At 51.4% G+C, this 18,926-nt stretch overlaps 1 protein-coding gene across 1 annotated transcript in view; it reads left to right on the top strand.

Annotated features, from left to right (window-relative positions):
• Window positions 1-18,926, top strand: part of B4GALNT3 (beta-1,4-N-acetyl-galactosaminyltransferase 3) — a 121,140-nt gene that overhangs the window by 93,678 nt on the left and 8,536 nt on the right. Inside the window, exons 3-14 of the mRNA XM_066369538.1 lie at window positions 185-262; window positions 8,658-8,753; window positions 9,200-9,290; window positions 9,663-9,763; window positions 10,310-10,377; window positions 13,044-13,122; window positions 13,259-13,325; window positions 14,965-15,108; window positions 15,883-15,992; window positions 16,986-17,068; window positions 17,323-17,384; window positions 18,052-18,847. Coding sequence (XP_066225635.1) covers window positions 185-262; window positions 8,658-8,753; window positions 9,200-9,290; window positions 9,663-9,763; window positions 10,310-10,377; window positions 13,044-13,122; window positions 13,259-13,325; window positions 14,965-15,108; window positions 15,883-15,992; window positions 16,986-17,068; window positions 17,323-17,384; window positions 18,052-18,847 — 1,775 coding nt within the window. The remainder of the gene's footprint in view (window positions 1-184; window positions 263-8,657; window positions 8,754-9,199; window positions 9,291-9,662; window positions 9,764-10,309; window positions 10,378-13,043; window positions 13,123-13,258; window positions 13,326-14,964; window positions 15,109-15,882; window positions 15,993-16,985; window positions 17,069-17,322; window positions 17,385-18,051; window positions 18,848-18,926) is intronic.

The raw sequence follows: 18,926 nt of genomic DNA, 5'->3' as shown, positions 1-18,926 counted from the left end.
CACGCTCAAGTTGGTGACCCTGGGGTCTCAAACCTGGGTCCTCCGCATCCCAGTCTGACTTTCCATCCACTGCGCACCGCCTGGTCAGGCCTGACCTCTACTTTTTCAGACACACTTTCAAGGGGCCCTGAATCTGTTCTCACCTTAATATTCCCACCAAGTTCATTCTTCACTCTTCTGCCAGGACCAAGACTTTGAGCGACGCGAGAGAACTAACAGCAGCTACCTGAAGTGGAATAAGGCTGTCCCCTGGCTCTCAGAGGTAAGGGACTTTCTGTTGTCCCTCTTCTTTGAGAGGATTTTAAAAATGGCTTTTACAGATAATTCCAGAGACCACAGAAAAAATTTTTCCAGTGGTTATTGTTAAAATTTTTTTAACTAATTTGAAAAAAATAAGGAGGGTTTCAGGCTTATTGGATTTTCTTCCTTTAGAGAAGAACTAATATTTTTTATGGGCTTACTATGTACCAGGCTTTGTGTATCATCTCATATCAGCTTTATGACCCTGTAAAATAGTATCACTATCATCATTTTAATCTTTTTTTTTTTTTTTTTTTTGTATTTTTCTGAAGCTGGAAACGGAGAGAGACAGTCAGACAGACTCCCACATGTGCCAGACCGGGATCCACCTGGCACGCCCACCAGGGGCGATGCTCTGCCCACCAGGGGGCGATGCTCTGCCCCTCCGGGGCATCGCTCTGTTGCGACCAGAGCCACTCTAGTGCCTGGGGCAGAGGCCAAGGAGCCATCCCCAGCGCCCGGGCCATCTTTGCTCCAATTGAGCCTCGGCTGCGGGAGGGGAAGAGAGAGACAGAGAGGAAGGAGAGGGGGAGGGGTGAAGAAGCAGATGGGTGCTTCTCCTGTGTGCCCTGGCCGGGAATCGAACCCGGGACTTCTGCATGCCAGGCCAACGCTCTACCACTGAGCCAACCGGCCAGGGCCACTATCATCATTTTATAGGCGAGAAAAACAAGGCTCAGGGAAGCCATGACTTTCATGTCCACACCAATCCCCCATTTTAAAGATAGGCTTTTCAAACTGTCTTTCTTGAACCATTCAGTCCCATAAGATATTCCAGGAAGAAATGAGTCTATTGTTAAATAAGGTTTAAAATCTATATATTGCATTCACTTCTTGGAAATACACATTAGCACATGAAAGTTTCTGAGAAGTTCTGTAGTAATCTGTTTAACTTGGTTTAGCTCAGCATGTATCAGACTTATTTGCCCCTTGGCCCTGGCCAGTTGGCTCAGCAGTAGAGCGTCGGCCTGGTGTGTGGAAGTCCCAGGTTCGATTCCTTGTCAGGGCACACAGGAGAAGCGCCCATCTGCTTCTCCACCCTTCTCCCTCTCCTTTCTCTCTGTCTCTCTCTTCCCCTCCCACAGCCAAGGCTCCATTGGAGCAAAGTTGGCCCGGGCGCTGAGGATGGCTCCAAGACCTCTGCCTCAGGCGCTAGAATGGCTCCGGCTGCAATGGAGCAGCGTCCCAGATGGGCAGAGCATCGCCCCCTGGTGGGCATGCCAGGTGGATCCTGGTTGGGCGTATGCCTGAGTCTGTCTGACTGCCTCCCTGCTTCTACCTTCGGAAAAATACAAAAAGAAAGAAAGAAACAAACAAAAAACTTATTTGCCCCCTGAATTGCTTTTTTCCTATTAAACATCTATTAATAGTCTGTGAAACCACTGTCTTAGGAACATAGACCAGGAAACCCTGTTTTAGAAAATTGTTATAGGAGGCAGTTAAACCTGTGAATAAAAGTTGTCATAACCATCAGGACACCTTTTATTTATATAGGATTTGACAGATTCTTTTTCTTTTGGTCAAGAAACTGAAGCTCAGGGAGGTTAATTAACACAGTCAAGATTACCTTGAGTAAATGCTTATGCCAAGATTCTATAGTACCATGGTGCTTTGGTGTGAATGTTTTGAATTTGGATTTCACATTCTACAACTTGTCCACAACCCAAGGTCTCTTAGTCCCAAGGCCTATGAACATAGACTACTTTTCTGGGCTGGATTGTATCAACATCCATCATGAATTAATCTCTTCAGTCTGGGTAGTTTTATTTCCAATCTACCCATCTGCTGTGAGTCAGTAGTGAAGTAGGCTGTATCATGCTTAATGTGACAGTAGGATTAGGTTATTTACCCCAGGAAACTGCCTCTGTTTAAAGACCTGAGAGAGGATGGATTACAACATGGATATGCCTGTGCTAGGTGACATCATCAGGTAATCATGCCCCACCCTATCTAGAGATAGTATGTTGAAAAGAAAGTGCCTTAAAGATCATTGGTCCAGTAATCCAATCTTCTCTCCTTTGAGCACAGTTTGGATCTTTTTTTTTTATTTATCTTTTCATATGTTTATTGACTACTGTATTTCTTCCCTTTGGATTATATTTTTATCTCTCTCTCTTTTTTTTTTTTTTTTTTTTTACAGAGAGAGAGTCAGAGAGGGATAGAGAGGGACAGACAGACAGGAACAGAGAGATGAGAAGCATCAATCATTAGTTTTTCGTTGTGCATTGCGACACCTTAGTTGTTCATTGATTGCTCTCTCATATGTGCCTTGACTGTGGGCCTTCAGCAGACCGAGTAACCCCTTGCTTGAGCCAGTGACCTTGGGTCCAAGCTGGTGAGCTTTTGCTCAAACCAGATGAGCCCACGCTCAAGCTGGCGACCTCGGGGTCTCAAACCAGGGTCCTCGGCATCCCAGTCCGATGCTCTATCCACTGCGCCACCACCTGGTCAGGCTGTTTTTATATCTCTTGACTCTATTTCATTGGGTTATTTTCTTTTCTGTCCATAAATTAGCATATAAATTCATAAATTACATTAAATGTTTATAAATTAGTTTATTAATTAGCAATACAAATGATTTGTTACATACTATAAATGTTTTTGCAGTTTGTTTATGATGACTGGATTATATTTCTTTTTGGATCGTTTTTCCTAACAAACCAATTATTTTGAAAGATTATAACTATACAACATTCTGTATTTATTAATCATTAACTTGCCCATTTTTTTTTCTGGTCCATCAAGATTGGAGATATATATGAAATGACAATAGTGAACAAAGAGTAAATAGTGATTAATATAGGATTAACTTTTTTTTTTTTTTTTATAATAATTTTTTTTTTTTTAATGGGGTGACATCAATAAATCAGGATACATATATTCAAAGATAACAAGTCCAGGTTATCTTGTCGTTCAATTATGTTGCATACCCACCACCCAAAGTCAGATTGTCCTCTGTCACCTTCTATCTTGTTTTCTTTGTGCCCCTCCCCCTCCCCCTTTCCCTCTCCCATTCCCCCCTCCCCCCCCCCGTAACCACCACACTCTTATCAATGTCTCTTAGTTTCACTATTATGTCCCACCTACGTATGGAATAATACAGTAATATAGGATTAACTTTTTAAAGAAATAGTTGATCTTTTATTTAGAGCGTATGGCCTTGTTGTGGTAAATGTCTAATTTCCACTGACTTTTTTTTTTTTTAATATGGAAAGTAATTTACAAAATCCCCATTACAGCCTTCAGGATCCTCAGGGAATTCAGTCGTCTTATTTTACTAACAAGGAAAGCAAGGCCCTAAAGGCTGGCTGACTAACATATGCAGTCACACAGCTGCACAGTGGTTCCACTCTCTCCCAGCCCGTCCAGAGCACTTCTCATTTTCCATCTCCTTACCTGTCTTCTGTTTTTTGACATACAGTTTCAGCAAGGAGTGCTCAGGTTAATGATATGTCATTTATTTAACATCTACTAATTGTCAGGAGTTGTCAGGCTCTACTATTATCCCCTGTTTTTGGGTAACAAGAAGGGTTAACTCACTCACTCACTCACCCACTCAAGGTGGCATAGCTTGTACACAGCCCTGCTTTGAGGGCTCTGAGGGTGAGCAAAGAAGGACATAAGAAGGTTGACAATGATCTCTTCTTTGACTGTCTCCCTGCCCCAGACTTTGGGCAGCCACTCAGAGTCTGAGGCCAGAAATCACCCTCGAAAGCAAAAGAGCCTTGAGCATTGTACTTGGTATGTCAGAAGCCATCAGAGTGGATGGCGGGGTTGGGAGGCCTGGCCTTCATGGGGTAACTGACCTCAAAAACTTATCCATGTCAACCCAGATCATAAGACACTAATTGGCAAACCCCACTGCTTAACCCTCAAAACCAGTTTTTACTAGTCAACATACGGGTCCTTTGACCAAAACACTGCCTGCTACTCAAGATGCTCTCCCTGGAAAACCAGAAGAGTTCTAAGAAAGAAATTTGTGAACACAAAAATCATATTTTGTGGGCTTTGGTGAGGCAGAGCCTCTTGAGGAGAGGGCTGGGATATAGATTCCTTCTCTGGTTTTCCTTTTATTGGGGGGGGGTGTGTGTGTTACAGTTTTATTAAGACATAATTTTTATACCATATAATTCATCCATTAAAATTTTTTTATTGATTGATTTTTAGAGAGAGAAAGGAAGGGGGAGATAGACAGAGAAAAACATTGACTTGTTGTTCCACTTATTTATGCATTCATTGGTTGATTTTTGTATGTGCCCTGACTGGGGATTGAACCTGCAACCTTTGTGTATCAGGACAACACTCTAATCAATTGATCTACCTGGCCAGGGCCTAGAATTCACCCATTTGAAACACCAGTCTACTTTCTGTCTCTCTAGATTAGCTCATTCTGGACACTTGATATAAATGGAATCATATAATAATATGCGACCATTTGTACCTGGCTTCTTTCATTGGGCATCACGTCTTCCCAGATCATTCATGTTGTAGCATGTATCAGTACTTCTGTTTCTTTTTATTGCTGGATGATATTCCATTGTGTGGATGTCCATGTCTTATTTATCCATTCCTTGATAGAAGGATATTCGGGCTGTTTCTGCTTTTTGGTTCTCATGAATAATGCTGCTGCTAACATGTGTGGGCCAGTTTTTGTGTGGATCAGACTCCTTTTTTTCCGAGCCCAGAAACACCATCACTGTACAGTTTGGTTACCTTGGTGAGATACACGTGGCCTCTGTTTACAAGCCATCTTTTCAAATGGGTAACTTTATTCGTTAGGATTTCACCAAATGGGTCTTTGGCCCTTTCCTCAAAGCCCAGAGCTCCCTCCAGTCTTCATGGAGTCTGGAGCTCTTCATTTCCAGTGTGAACAGGGAGTCAAGAGTAGTCTGAGTTTCTAGAAGTTTAAACAGGAGTCTGGTGGATAGGAACTAGTGACCTCATTGTCTTGCTGTGCTGAGGTCATGTGGTCCAGCCTCTGTGCCTAACCGGGGCGAGGCGAACCAGCAGCTGGCTGTGCCGGTTGTGCGAGTGCTCAAGTGCTGGCAGCAGTGTGGCACCAGCGCCATGGGGGCCAGTGAGTGAAGCTCACGCCCCCGGGTGGCTTCTGCTTTCTCTTCTTCCTGCCCTCTGCATCTCACACCTCCTTGGAGGACCACATCTCTTTTCATCTCTAACTGGTACAAAGCAGTCACTCAGTGCTTATAGAATCGATGAAGGAACACATGGTTCTGGGCTTAACTACTCTGAGCAATTGTTCATTCAAATAGTTAAGATATGCAGGAAACACAGAGGAAGGAGAAGGCCTCCAAGAGAAGGATTTGAGAAGAGCCTTGAAGGATGAGCTGGAGTTTGCAGGTGGGACAAAGGGAAAAGGCCTACCAACCAGGAGATAATATTTGTAAGGCACAGAGAGGTAAAGGCATGGGCTGTGGGTGGGTGTAACTGTGTGACAGGGTGTGTGTGAGGGGGAACTGGGAAGGCAGGTCAGACGTGCCAGCGTGAGGTTTCGTTCTGAAGCCTTCTGGGAACCTCAGAGCAGCAATTCTGCAGGCAGTGTGAAGAATTAGTGGAGGGGGAGGAGCTGCGATCCAGCTGGATGCTCTGTTGGGGCCTGGCAGGCCTGGCAAGCCCAGTGAGGCCTGGTGGAGGCAGCGTCATGGGGGTGGAAGACAGTGGGCCTTCCCGGGCAAGGACCCATCAGGCTGGCCTCACCCTCCTCCACCCATATCCCAAGACACCCTCCCCACTTCTACAAGGATAATTGCTGTGTGTCCTTGGGGATTTTACATCTCTGGTAATCAATATTCTCACCTTTAAAACGAGAGAGTTTCAACAGATATCTTCTCAACTGCTTGTAAGTATAGAAGTTCCAGACCCACCATTGGCTGGGGATGTGCTTTGGCAGTGGGAGTACCAGTGCCCTCCACTAGGTCTTAGCCGCTGCTGGACAATGGAAAGTGGGCAAATGGCAGTGCTGATGAGCTAGAGACCCACATCCCTGCTAGATACAAAGTCTCCAAAACTTGGAGTGACACAAATTCTGATGGGGTTGCCATTCTGGGCCTGGGGAGAAAGATGGTGCCCACTGGTCCCTGAGAGACTCCCCACCTACGGCGTGAGGGTGGATGGAGCATGGTTGGAGGGCTCACAGGGCTGAGTGAGGGCCTAGACCTCCAAGGAGCTGGGTAGTCCTCTTCCTGCAGCACGCCTCCCCTGCCCGTGGTTACCTGCAGCATCTCAGGCGAGGCCAGAGAGGGAGGTGGGAGGTCGCCAGCCTTGCTCTTTCCTCCTTCCCTCCTTTCTCTGCCCAGAACCACTGTGGCCTCTGGCCTCCTGGCTGACACAGCAGACTTCTCCAGTGGCATGCCCCCCACCTTGCAGTTTGCTGTGGATTGGAGCACACTGCTCTGGATGTCCCAGGAAGGGGCAGTGAGGAGGTCGTTGCCAGGAGACACTGAGTCTTGTAAATGGGATTTAAGGAATTTCTCCAGAAGCAGCACAATGCACCCATTCTTTCCTTCCAAGAAGCCTTAACCTGCCCCCCTCCTATCCAGCCCACATTCTCTCTCCCACCCTTCCCAGCCCCCCACTCATATTCCCTAGAGCAGGGGTCTCAAACTCAACTCAGCATGTGGGCCACAGAGCAAGATCACAGCCGTTTGGCTTTGGCGGGCCGCACTAGGTCTACAAAAGGCAACTGTTGAGCAACACTTTTCTCACTGCAGTTGAAAAAAAAAAAAATCAGTACAACAAGCACAATTGTACATGCAGTTTACTCAGTGTCACAAAACGACCAGAAACTGTAGTTCGCATCACAACTGCTGTTAACTAAGCTAATATCTAGCTAGGATGCTAGAGAAATGAGAAATACAAGTAGGCCCCTAGGCTTACTTAATTTTATCCAAAATATTTTGAACTTCATGGATTAGTCTGCGGGCCGCACAAAATTGTTCGGCGGGCCCCGAGTTTGAGACCCCTGCCCTAGAGTGAGGGCTGCTTCCCAAGACACCACATTCTTAGCATTGATTAGGCCAGCACACCCAGGAAGTGCCAGGTTGCTGAAGGGCTGGGCAGTGATAGGCTCTTTTCTGGATCCAGCTGTGTGCTAGTGTTTCCCCAAACTGGGGCCTGAGCCACCCCATCCGTGGCAGCTCAGATCTTTGGCATTCCTGTTGAGGAGTTCTCCCCCACCCCCATGTTCTCTCTCCTCACCACCCTTCCCTCCAAATCTCTAGCTGGAGACCTTGTCTCTTCCTTCTGTCTGGGCTTCCAGTGTGAGGGGCCCTTCCTCCTCTGCTTTCCCAGGGGCAGTTTAGATTCTGATAACGGATGGGCCATGATGGGGAGGGAAAGGCAGGGTCTGTTTGTGTAGAGTAATTGAGGTCCCACCTCCCACAACCCGGAGATTAAGCTCTGGAGGAGGGGAGGGGAAAAGAGCTGAGACGGGGTAATCTGAAACTCTTGGTCAGGATAAATTGGGCCATGCTTCCCCTTCCCTCTCAAGCTCCCCTCAGGCCTCCCCCCCACTCAGAGTACTTGCTGCTGCCTTAGCCCTTTCTTCCGAAGGGGGGGGGGCCCTCTGCTCCAGGCCTCTGGGGCCCTGTGCCGGAGTAGAGAGACAGGATACATCCTCTGCTCCTGCCCTCCCAGGGCGGCCTGGAAACCCCAGGCACCTGGTTCATTATTCAGGCGAGGTCTGGGCTGAGGAGGCTTTGAGCTCTGGGGAGCAGCAAGAGGCCCAGTCTGAGGATGGGCCCCCAGAGACTTCCTGCAGCGCTTCCCCAGCTGCGTCCCCACAAGGGGAGCCCCAAGCGTGGAGACCGTTTGGTAGATAGGGTTTCAGGCAGACAGCTGTGGAGCTCTGCTCTGACGAGGCATTAGGGGAAGGGGAGGGGAGGGAAGGGGAGGGGAGCACGTCTAGCTGCAACCTCAGCGTGGCACTTCCTTCCAGTTCCCTCTGTCATCTCTGCCATTCTGTCAAGGCTGTTACTTCCCCTTGCCTGGGAAATGCAAACCAATCAGCTTTCTTTCTGCGTGAAAAGAGAGAGCCAGGAGTGTGCGTGAGTGTGTGTGTGTGTGTGTGTGTGTGTGTGTGTGTGTGTGTAGGTGTGTATACACATGCATGGCCAGAAAAACAGACCCAGGCCATGGGAACGAAGTTCCTGAAGGAAGCTGGAAGTGCCAAGGATGGGAATGAGACCGAAGTGGGCCATGGCCTTCCACAGTGAGAAGATCACTCGAGTTGGGGCTGGGGTGGCCTGTGTCTCTGTCCCTCTACCCAGCCTCTTCAAGTCACAGGGCCACAGGGGTAGGTTTGGGGGTGCCCGCTCTCACCTGCCTCTCTGCCCATGCAGTTTCGGGGCCACGCCAACCTGCATGTGTTTGAAGACTGGTGTGGCAGTTCCGTCCAGCAGCTCAGGAGGAACCTCCACTTCCCACTGTACCCCCATGTGAGTGCTGTGGGTCCCCTCCTCCTTCCGTGCCATCTCCTCTCCCTCCTCCTCACTTCTGCCTCTGATCCCCCTATCTTCTGACTTCTTCATCTTTCCTTTTTTCCGACTCACTTTCTTTTCCTTATCTTGTGGGCTCTTCTCTCCTCTCTGCACAGTATCTGCAGTGTTCCCTTCCTAGGGACTCCTTCAATTCCTCTGCCATCATTTCAGCTTTAGCCTCATTGGGGCTCATGCTATAGTTTACCCAGGGCCACCACATACAGCTATGCTGGTTGTGCATTGTACAAGGTCACCCAGACAAAGCAGCCATGTGGGAGCAGAAATCTTGCCTACATTCCACACCAAGCCATGCCACAGTCCGCCCACCAGCCCTGAGTGGACCAATCGCTTCACTTTCTTGTCCCTCTTCTGGGTAACAGTGTCCCTCCCCTTTTTTGGCACAGATCCGCACAACTCTGAGGAAGCTGGCTGTGTCCCCCAAATGGACCAACTATGGCCTCCGCATCTTTGGCTACCTGCACCCCTTCACCGATGGTGAGGCCCGCCCCAAAGTCCCACCCTTCTACTCCCTAGTTCTTTAGGCTATCCAGAGAACATAAGTCTGTCGCTGAGAAATAAGTCGGCACTGGGACCTTGTTAGTACATTATTGAGGAAAGGGGAAATTGAGTCCAGGTGTGGTCTCATCTAGCCCCCCCCCCCCTGCCCCCAGGCCTTCTTCACTTCTTGACTTGCAGAGTCTGGAACTAGCTCACGTCTTGCTAGTCTTCACAGTTTTACAGGATGGAGAAACTCCACTCCACGGGAGGGAAGCCATGCACCAGGCCACCAAGAGAATTTACTACAATATAGCGCAAGCTTTAGTCCTGATGTTCTTGCTCTCACCTGGATTCTCCCCCACTGCTCAGGAACAATCCAGTTTGCCATTGCTGCAGATGACAATGCAGAATTCTGGCTGAGCCGTGACGACCAGGTGTCAGGCCTTCAGCTGCTGGCCAGTGTGGGCAAGGTAGGGTCAGCACAGCCCAGGAGCTCTCCCCTCGGTCCCAGGTGCCAGGCCCTGAAGGTGCCCTAGCCTCCATCAGTAGACTCTCGTTACCGCTAATATCTCTGGTTTGACTGCCAGGGAAGAAGGTGTAAACAAGAAGCATCCCTCCTCCCCCAGCCCATTTACACGGTGATAGCCAGAGGTGTGGGGAGAAGGAAAGAGTCAGTCTGAGGCTGGGAAAAGACTCGAGGAATATTCATCTCTGGGCCAGGCCTGAGCTACATACATCTTTTGGTTCAAGAGCTCTTAGCTTAATGCTGAGGGCTCACACTGAGGGGCCGGGGGGGGGGGGGGGGGGAGAAGGTGTATCTTGCACCAGACACTCAGTCACTCCCTGAACTCCCTTCCGTTTTCTCTCCTGCCATCACTCCTCATCTTTCTTCCGCTCTTCTCTTTCCCTCTCAACATTTCTCCTCCTCATTCCATCTTTTTTTTTCACACACCACCTCCCATCTTTCGTATTTTCTCTCTTCCTCTTTTCTTCACACTCCCTCCTCACACTTCTAGACTGGAAAAGAGTGGACTGCCCCTGGAGAGTTTGGGAAATTTCGGAGTCAAATTTCCAAGCCAGTGAGGTGAGTAGGGAGTGTCATGACATTCTCAACAATGGCAAAGAAACCCCAACCTCCCCCAGGTGCTAAAGCCAAATCCAAGTCATAGAGCTAGTGTGTCCCCTCCACTCTCCTGCCTGCCCTCACCCTGTCCCCTCCACTCTCCTGCCTTCCTTCACTGTGTCCCCTCCACTCTCCTGCCTGCCTTCACCTTGTCCCCTCCACTCTCCTGCCTTCCCTCACCCTGTCCCCTCCACTGTCCTGCCTGCCCTCACCCTGTCCCCTCCACTGTCCTGCCTTCCCTCACCCTGTCCCCTCCACTCTCCTGCCTGCCCTCACCCTGTCCCCTCCACTCTCCTGCCTGCCCTCACCCTGTCCCCTCCACTCTCCTGCCTGCCCTCACCCTGCCCCCTCCACTGTCCTGCCTTCCCTCACCCTGCCCCCTCCACTCTCCTGCCTTCCCTCACCCTGTCCCCTCCACTGTCCTGCCTGCCCTCACCCTGTCCCCTCCACTGTCCTGCCTGCCCTCACCCTGTCCCCTCCACTGTCCTGCCTGCCCTCACCCTGTCCCCTCCACTGTCCTGCCTGCCCTCACCCTGCCCCCTCCACTCTCCTGCCTGCCTTCACCCTGTCCCCTCCACTGTCCTGCCTGCCTTCACCCTGTCCCCTCCACTCTCCTGCCTGCCTTCACCCTGTCCCCTCCACTGTCCTGCCTGCCCTCACCCTGTCCCCTCCACTCTCCTGCCTGCCCTCACCCTGTCCCCTCCACTCTCCTGCCTTCCTTCACTGTGTTCCCTCCACTGTCCTGCCTTCCCTCACCCTGTCCCCTCCACTGTCCTGCCTTCCCTCACCCTGTCCCCTCCACTCTCCTGCCTGCCTTCACCCTGTCCCCTCCACTCTCCTGCCTTCCCTCACCCTGTCCCCTCCACTGTCCTGCCTGCCCTCACCCTGCCCCCTCCACTCTCCTGCCTTCCCTCACCCTGTCCCCTCCACTCTCCTGCCTTCCCTCACCCTGTCCCCTCCACTCTCCTGCCTTCCTTCACCCTGTCCCCTCCACTCTCCTGCCTGCCCTCACCCTGTCCCCTCCACTGTCCTGCCTTCCTTCACCCTGTCCCCTCCACTCTCCTGCTTGCCCTCACCCTGTCCCCTCCACTCTCCTGCCTTCCCTCACCCTGTCCCCTCCACTCTCCTGCCTGCCCTCACCCTGTCCCCTCCACTGTCCTGCCTGCCCTCACCCTGTCCCCTCCACTCTCCTGCCTGCCCTCACCCTGTCCCCTCCACTCTCCTGCCTGCCCTCACCCTGTCCCCTCCACTCTCCTGCCTTCCCTCACCCTGTCCCCTCCACTCTCCTGCCTGCCCTCACCCTGTCCCCTCCACTCTCCTGCCTGCCTTCACCCTGTCCCCTCCACTCTCCTGCCTGCCCTCACCCTGTCCCCTCCACTCTCCTGCCTGCCCTCACCCTGTCCCCTCCACTCTCCTGCCTGCCTTCACCCTGTCCCCTCCACTCTCCTGCCTGCCCTCACCCTGTCCCCTCCACTCTCCTGCCTTCCCTCACCCTGCCCCCTCCACTCTCCTGCCTGCCCTCACCCTGTCCCCTCCACTCTCCTGCCTTCCCTCACCCTGTCCCCTCCACTCTCCTGCCTGCCCTCACCCTGTCCCCTCCACTCTCCTGCCTGCCTTCACCCTGCCCCCTCCACTCTCCTGCTGTCCTTATTCCCAAGGGTCAGTTTGATTCTCACCCATGCATTTTGGTAAATGAAGCCTTTCACTTAGAAACCATATGACTCATCCTTTCTCATTTTACTGATGAAGAAACTGAGACCCAGAGGAGGCTCTGATTTAATGACAGCTATTTGGTGACATTCTGAATTGGAAAACAAAAATAGGACCTTTTTCTCCTCATCCTTGCCCTTCATGTTTTCTCTGTACCCACAAATGTCCACGGCTGTACAGCCTGAGCTGCTGTGCTGTGTAAAGGTCCTAGTCGCCTATCCCTTGGTAGATGGAGGGAAACAAAGGCCTTTCCCCACTGGAGTGTTTGGAATTACTTGAACAGGCTGGAAGGGGGGACCTGGCCCAACCTCAGAGCACCACCTGGTGGCGGGAACACATACAAACAAAAACATGTGTTGGCTTTATGGGGATAATATATATTTGTTGACAATAACAAGACAGTCCAGCTTGCAAAGAGCACTTGCTGTGTGCCGGTCTCTGTGGTAGCAGCTAATGACATAGGCTCTGAAACACGGCTGCCTGGGTCCCCATCCAGCCCCATCACACATGACCTCAGCGACCTTGGACAAACTACCAAGATTTCTGTGTCTCTGTGTTCTCATCTACAAGCAAGGATTAGGTGGCTTAGTGTATATAAAACACTTGGAACAGTGCCTAGCACATAGTAACAACTCTATAAGGATTATTTATCATATTTTATTTGTTTCTTCCTATTTTCCTGTGAAGTAAGTACTATTATCATCACCATCTTCCGGAAAAGAAAACTAAAGTTACACTTTTAGTCAGTGGTAGAGTGGGGACTCTAACCCAGGTGGCTAAATGGCAAGGCCGTGGGGCTCTTAAGAGCACAATACAGAGGGTGTCCAGGTGGTGGGGGCAGGTGGGACCAGGTGGACACAGTGGTTGACCACAGGGCTGGAGGCAGCCTCTGTTTGTCTGCTCTCCTCTCCCGTCAGCCTGTCAGCCTCCCGCAGGTACTACTTTGAGGTGCTGCACAAGCAGAACGATGAGGGCACTGATCACGTGGAAGTCGCGGTGAGTGTGTAGCTGTTCCTGCCTCTCTGAGCTCAGCTCGTAGCCACTCTCCTCTTCCCTCAAGGGATGACCCTTGAACCCTTTTCGAGATCTAGCCACCTCCAACCTTCTGTGTCCACCCTCTCTCCTCTTCCAGTGGCGACAGAATGACCCTGAAGCCAAGTTCACCATCATTGACTCCCCTTCCCTGTCCCTCTTCACCAGTGAGTAGGCTCTGCCCCTCATCTGAGGTGGAGGTGAGGTGGTGCCGACCTACCGAGGAAACTGGCCTCCCCAGGGAATTGGGTCAGGGAAGGGTGGGAGGTTGAGGCTAAAGCTCGAGGTGTTTGGGACATGGGTGTGAAGGGACAGGAACAGAACCTAGAGGGACCCTCAGGTCAGAGATCCTCAACCTTCAGAGGTCAGGGACCCCTTGGCGACCTGATGGAAGCTCTTGGCATCCTCACCTCAGAAAAATTTCCTTGTGCACCACACACGATGTTTTGTATATAATTTTAAGGGGATCTAGAGACCACAGGGTTTTCACTCCAGATGAAAAACCTGAATGAGGCCCATCTCCTGTTTGGCAAATGAGGCGAATGGGGTTCCTTCCAAGCCATGGCAGGGAAGAGGAAGCTTCCTCAACTGCTTTTAATTTGCAGTAAATGAACTCTTCCATTATACTATTTATTGCCAATGATTTTCTTAGCAAGACTCTTATCCGGAGGTCCCATTAAGAAACTGCCACATGGCAGGTGGGGCCCTGAGGGGCCTGGGTGTAGGAAGAGCAGACAGGACTAGAACCCTGAGGGAGAAAGGAAAAAATAGGCGCTGAGAGGGATTGGGAAGGCTGCAGAGGTGTGTGTGAGAGACGGGCAGGAGAGAGAGAAAAGGGAAGGCCAGGGTTCACGGGAGCGGGTGGCAATGTGGAATGGGCATCGTGAGTGGGAGGAGGCTGCCAGTGATCAAAGCAAAGAGGCCACAAGGTCAAGGCAGAAGGTGCAGATTGTGAGTTGTTGGGTTGCTGCAAGAGAAAGAGGGGAGAATTGGAATCCATAGAGTCGCTGTGAACCGAGAAGAAGGAGCAAAGTTCAGGTAAGGAACTAGTAAGATGGACCAGAGGTAACTAGCCTTGTGTGTAGAAGGTGAGCTCTATTTGGGGTGGAAGACAAATGAACCCAGAAGGCAGAGAGCAGAGACAGACAACCGGCCCTCAGAGAAGCAGGGCTGCCGGGCAGGCTACGGGGGGCTGGGGGGCACCCTGTTCCTCATAGGCTTGCTGACTGTCTGTTGGAGAGGCAACATGACCTGCAGGCCGAGACTAGACTGCCTAGGTTCAAACTTATCCATTGTGTGATCTTAGGCAAATGACTTAGAGTCTCTTTGCCACAGTTCCTTGTCTGTAAAATAGGAATAATAACAATAGTACGTAAGTCATGTAGTGTTATAAAGATTAAATGGGTTATTTGTAAGATGCTTAGAATATGCCTGGCTTATTATTTAGTAAGTGCTATATATGTGTTTCTTCAGTAAATTAAACATACTTATAATGACAAATTTCCAGCAGATAGTAGTAAAAGATTTTGAGGAAGTTGTGTCTTTTTCCAATTGCCACAAAGACTGTGGTGTATGCTAGTCATAGGGCCAGTAGTAGTGGTCAAAGGGAGATATAGAGCTGAAACCACAAGTTATGGAGAGGCAGGGTTCGAGGGAAGAGGGCAAGCACACCTTGTACTGCCCCTACGGGCATACAGGTCCCTTGACGGAGCCTCTCCTGGGCCTCTCAGAGAGGCAGGGCCTGGTTCCCAGCTGGCTTGGCTCCAGAGCTCACAGCTGCGCTCTCTTCTCCCCTCCCTGGCCCAGATGAGACTTTCCTAAGGATGGATGAGGTGGGTCACATCCCACAGACAGCAGCCAGCCATACAGGCTCCTTGGACTCTCATCCCCCAGATGAGCAGCCCCCTGCTGACATGCTTCGGCCTGACCCTCGGGACACCCTCTATCGAGGTGAGGCCTCAGCTGCACACTTTTCACCCAGTCTGGGGACAATACACTGCCAGGTCCATGGTGTGGGTGGAGGAGACTCAGGAGACCTGTAAGTTCTAGCAGTGTCCCAAAACCCAAAGATTGTAGTGTAAAATATAACATGCATACAGAAAAGTACAAAAATATATATGTACAACTTTACATATACAAATCATTATAAAGCAAACATTTGTGTAACTACCACCCAGGACTAGAAAGAGAACTAGAACCCAGAATTGCCCTGCGTGTCCCTCTGCAAGCACAGATACATAGTTTCTTAGTGGATTCTGGCTTGTCATCCAGTGCGAGAAATATGTTCCCACTACGGTATTAGAGTCTTAAACTTTTGGGAACAAGTACATTTTAGAAGATGACAAAGTCAAGTCCTGCATTCCCTATCCCCCTTCTCGAAGGAAATTCAATTATTGCACTGCACTAGGGTGAGGCTTAGTGGCCTCTTGGAAGTCTCTAAACCCCTGTACTGTGCCTGAACTAGGGACTGTTTGAGTCCTCTGCCACCAAGGTGCTCCATGACTGCCCCCGCCCCAGAAGGGTGGAGCCGGCCTTGGTCTGACAGCCACAGCCAATGGCCATGGACTTGACCACAGCTGCTTTGAGTGAATACTGAATGGTGCCTACTGAGGGCAGAGGGCTTCAGCCCTGACTCTGCAGCCAGGAGCCTTGTGGCTCTAAGCCAGCCCCAGTTCTAGGCTCCCACCCCACCCTTCTTCCTCTTCCCTTACTGTCTGTCTGCAGTGCCTCTGATCTCCAAGTCCCATCTCCGCCATGTCCTGCCTGATTGTCCCTACAAGCCCAGTTACCTCGTGGATGGGCTCCCCCTTCAGCGCTACCAAGGCCTCCGGTTTGTAAGTCTGGGACCCGCACGGGGCGTGGGGGGTGGGGAGCGGGAATGAGAGAGGGCTGGATGCCTATGGTCAAGATGGGTGGTTGCTGAGGCGGACTTCCCCCTCCTCCCCACATCGCTACCTGGCAGACAGATGGCCTTACCAGTCTCTGGGCTGGGAGAACACATTCCGCATGCTTCTGGCCCAGAAGGATGGCCCTACAAAGCCTGAGAGTGGAGTTCTGCCTTAAGAAGCCCATATACACCAGTTCTGCCACAGTGATGATGGTGGGCTGGCATGAGGCTTCTTACACTCTCTGCTCCTTGGGCCACACAACCCTGTCCTGCCTGGGTCAGTCCTACCAGCCAGTCAGCCAGCGTTATTCATTAAACTCATAGACAAGGCACTGGGGAAATGAAGTATGGAGGGGAACATAGGAAATCTCCAGCCTAGGTCAAAACTGGAGAGGCAGAACGAACCTACCCAGATCCGGAGATGATTACGAGAGAGTCCTGGAGGCAGGAGGCGAGTGGCCAGGACTCAGAGGACGGCTGGGGAGTCACCCAGAGGGTATCGGATGGGGATTGCCTTGAGCTGTGTTTGAGGGAGGCAAAAAGTGTAGTAAATAATAAAAGAGGTTGTTCCAGTGTGATGGGATTGCAGGTAAAGGTGGAGAGGTTGACGGAGAGGATAAGATGGAAGGAGGAGGAGGGAAGGGTCCGAGCTGCAGCTGGGGAGAATGAGCTCGATCGGGAGAGGAGGGACCCTGCACTGGGGGGCTCGCTAGGTCAGGGGTGATGTTAGGTCCAGAGAGCCCAGAGGGGAAGCGTAAGAGTGGAGTGGAATCCAGGTCTGCGGAAGCAGATGTTTCATTCAGAGCTCAGAGTAGACCTTCTCTCCCTACAGCTCCCAAAGGGGTGGGGGTGGCGGGAGGGGGAGGCAGGCTCAGTTCTGGTTAGCTGATTTCTTACCAAGATCCCACCTTTCTCCTGCTGCCTCTTTCTCTACCTCCAGGTTCATCTGTCCTTTGTTTACCCTAATGACTACACCCGCCTGAGCCACATGGAAACCCACAACAAATGCTTCTACCAGGACAGGTGAGCCACACTGAACAGGACAAGAAGATGGCGCTCTGCAGGAGCCGGGAGAGCTGCTAGACTAGAGGGACTGCAGGCGTCCTCCCAGCCCAAGGAGCCTTGGCTCTTCGGGGCACCTCCTGTCCTCACAGGCCCACACACACTCTCCTCTGCGCTGGTCTGGGGCGTGACGTGGACTGCTGCTGGACTTCAGCAGAGCCTCCTGCTTTGCCTGCAGGCACCAGTGCCAGTCTGCCTCTCCCTTCCTCCTGTAGGTTCAACTTTCAGGAGTACATCAAGATTGACCAGCCTGAGAAGCAGGGACCGGAGCAGCCAGGTACAGAGTGAGCTGAGGCTTTCAGGTCAGGCTGGGAGGGGTGGGTGACCATGGTCTTTTTCTAGAAGTTCAGACCATGCCAGCCCTGCCCCAAGGAACTTAAAATGCACACCACATGGCCCCTCCTCCCACACCCAAGGGCACAGGGTGGTATGCCCAGCTTTTCCATATCAGGGCACAGGTAGAACCTGGCTGTTGGTAACAGCAGCTGGGTCAGCTGGAGGAGATTTCGAGCTCGGGGAGATGACTTGGGCTGCTGCGGGAGGGCACGCTCTCCCTGGCATGTCATTTGAGAAGTTCTGCTACAGAGAAGCACTGTCTTCCTGTGGCCTTTCTTCTTGAGGCACTGGAGCCTTGCTGGGGCCATTTGTTGGGCTCCTACCTGTGTCAGGCACCTGCTGGGCACTTTGTGTTCTATATGTCATTCTGTCTTCACAAAAACCCTGTGGAAGATGGAGTATTATTCCCTCCATGCAAATGAAGAAACTGGGGTTACTGAGGTTGAGTGACTTGCCCCAGGTCACACACAGTAGGTGGCAGAGCCCAGGTGCCATCCCCATCTGATACCCCTTGGAGTATCACATCTATAATCATCAGCTGTGTTGTTTATCTTCTTGGGGAAAAGGTTGAAAACTCTGACTTGAGAAATGGTTTTTATTAATGATAGGTTTTGAGGAAGGCCTTCTAGAAGAGTCCCAGTATGGAGAGACAGCAGAGGAGACCCCTGATTCCAATGACCAGAATGCCAAGATGCCAGAGGGAAAACAAGGGCCTACCTCTACCCCTGGGGAGGATGTCACTGACTACCACCTCCGAAGCCTGCGGAAACTGCTGGCTCAGCCCCGGGAAGGGCTGTTGGCACCCCTTTCCAAGCAGGACTCGACAGCTCCCTTCCCAGTGAGGACCAGCAACGTCTCAGGCCAGCAATCAGTAAAGAAGGAGAGAAAACCCAGCCCTGAGGCCAGCCAAGATCCACCTCATTCTGACAGATGGCCCCATGGGCACCTGGTGGGGAACCTGCCTCAAGTCCAAAGGCCCAGGCCCACTGGTGGCAGCCCCAGCAAGACCCTCGGGCAGTCCCAGTGGCTTAATCAAGTCGAGTCCTACATTGCAGAGCAGAGGAAGGGTGACAGGATGGAGCCTCTGGCCCTAAGGAGGGGTTGGCCTGGAGAAGAGGAGGTGGTAGCGGCTGCAGTCCAGAAAGGACACGTGGAAAGAGAAGAAGAGGGTGAAGAAGAGGAGGAGGAAGAGGATGTGAGTGAGGTGTTTGAATATGTGCCCATGTATGACCCAGTGGTAAACTGGGAACAAACCTTCAGTGCACGGAACCTTGACTTCCAAGCCCAGCGGACTGACTGGATTGATCTGAACTGTAACACGTCTGGCAACCTGCTGCTTCCAGAGCAGGAGGCTCTCGAGATCACACGGGTCTTCTTGAGGAAGCTCAACCAGAGGAGCCGGGGGTAAGGGAAAGGGCTCTCCCGGGGCCTGGGCTGAGGCAGGGGGCAGGACTTGGGGGCTGTAGCAGACTCTCCTACTGCA

The sequence above is a fragment of the Saccopteryx leptura genome, chromosome 2, assembly GCF_036850995.1.
Source record: "Saccopteryx leptura isolate mSacLep1 chromosome 2, mSacLep1_pri_phased_curated, whole genome shotgun sequence".
In the NCBI taxonomy this organism is placed as follows: Eukaryota; Metazoa; Chordata; class Mammalia; order Chiroptera; family Emballonuridae; genus Saccopteryx; species Saccopteryx leptura.
Note: the sequence above shows the minus strand (reverse complement) of the source record. Positions and strands in the feature narration are given on the sequence as shown.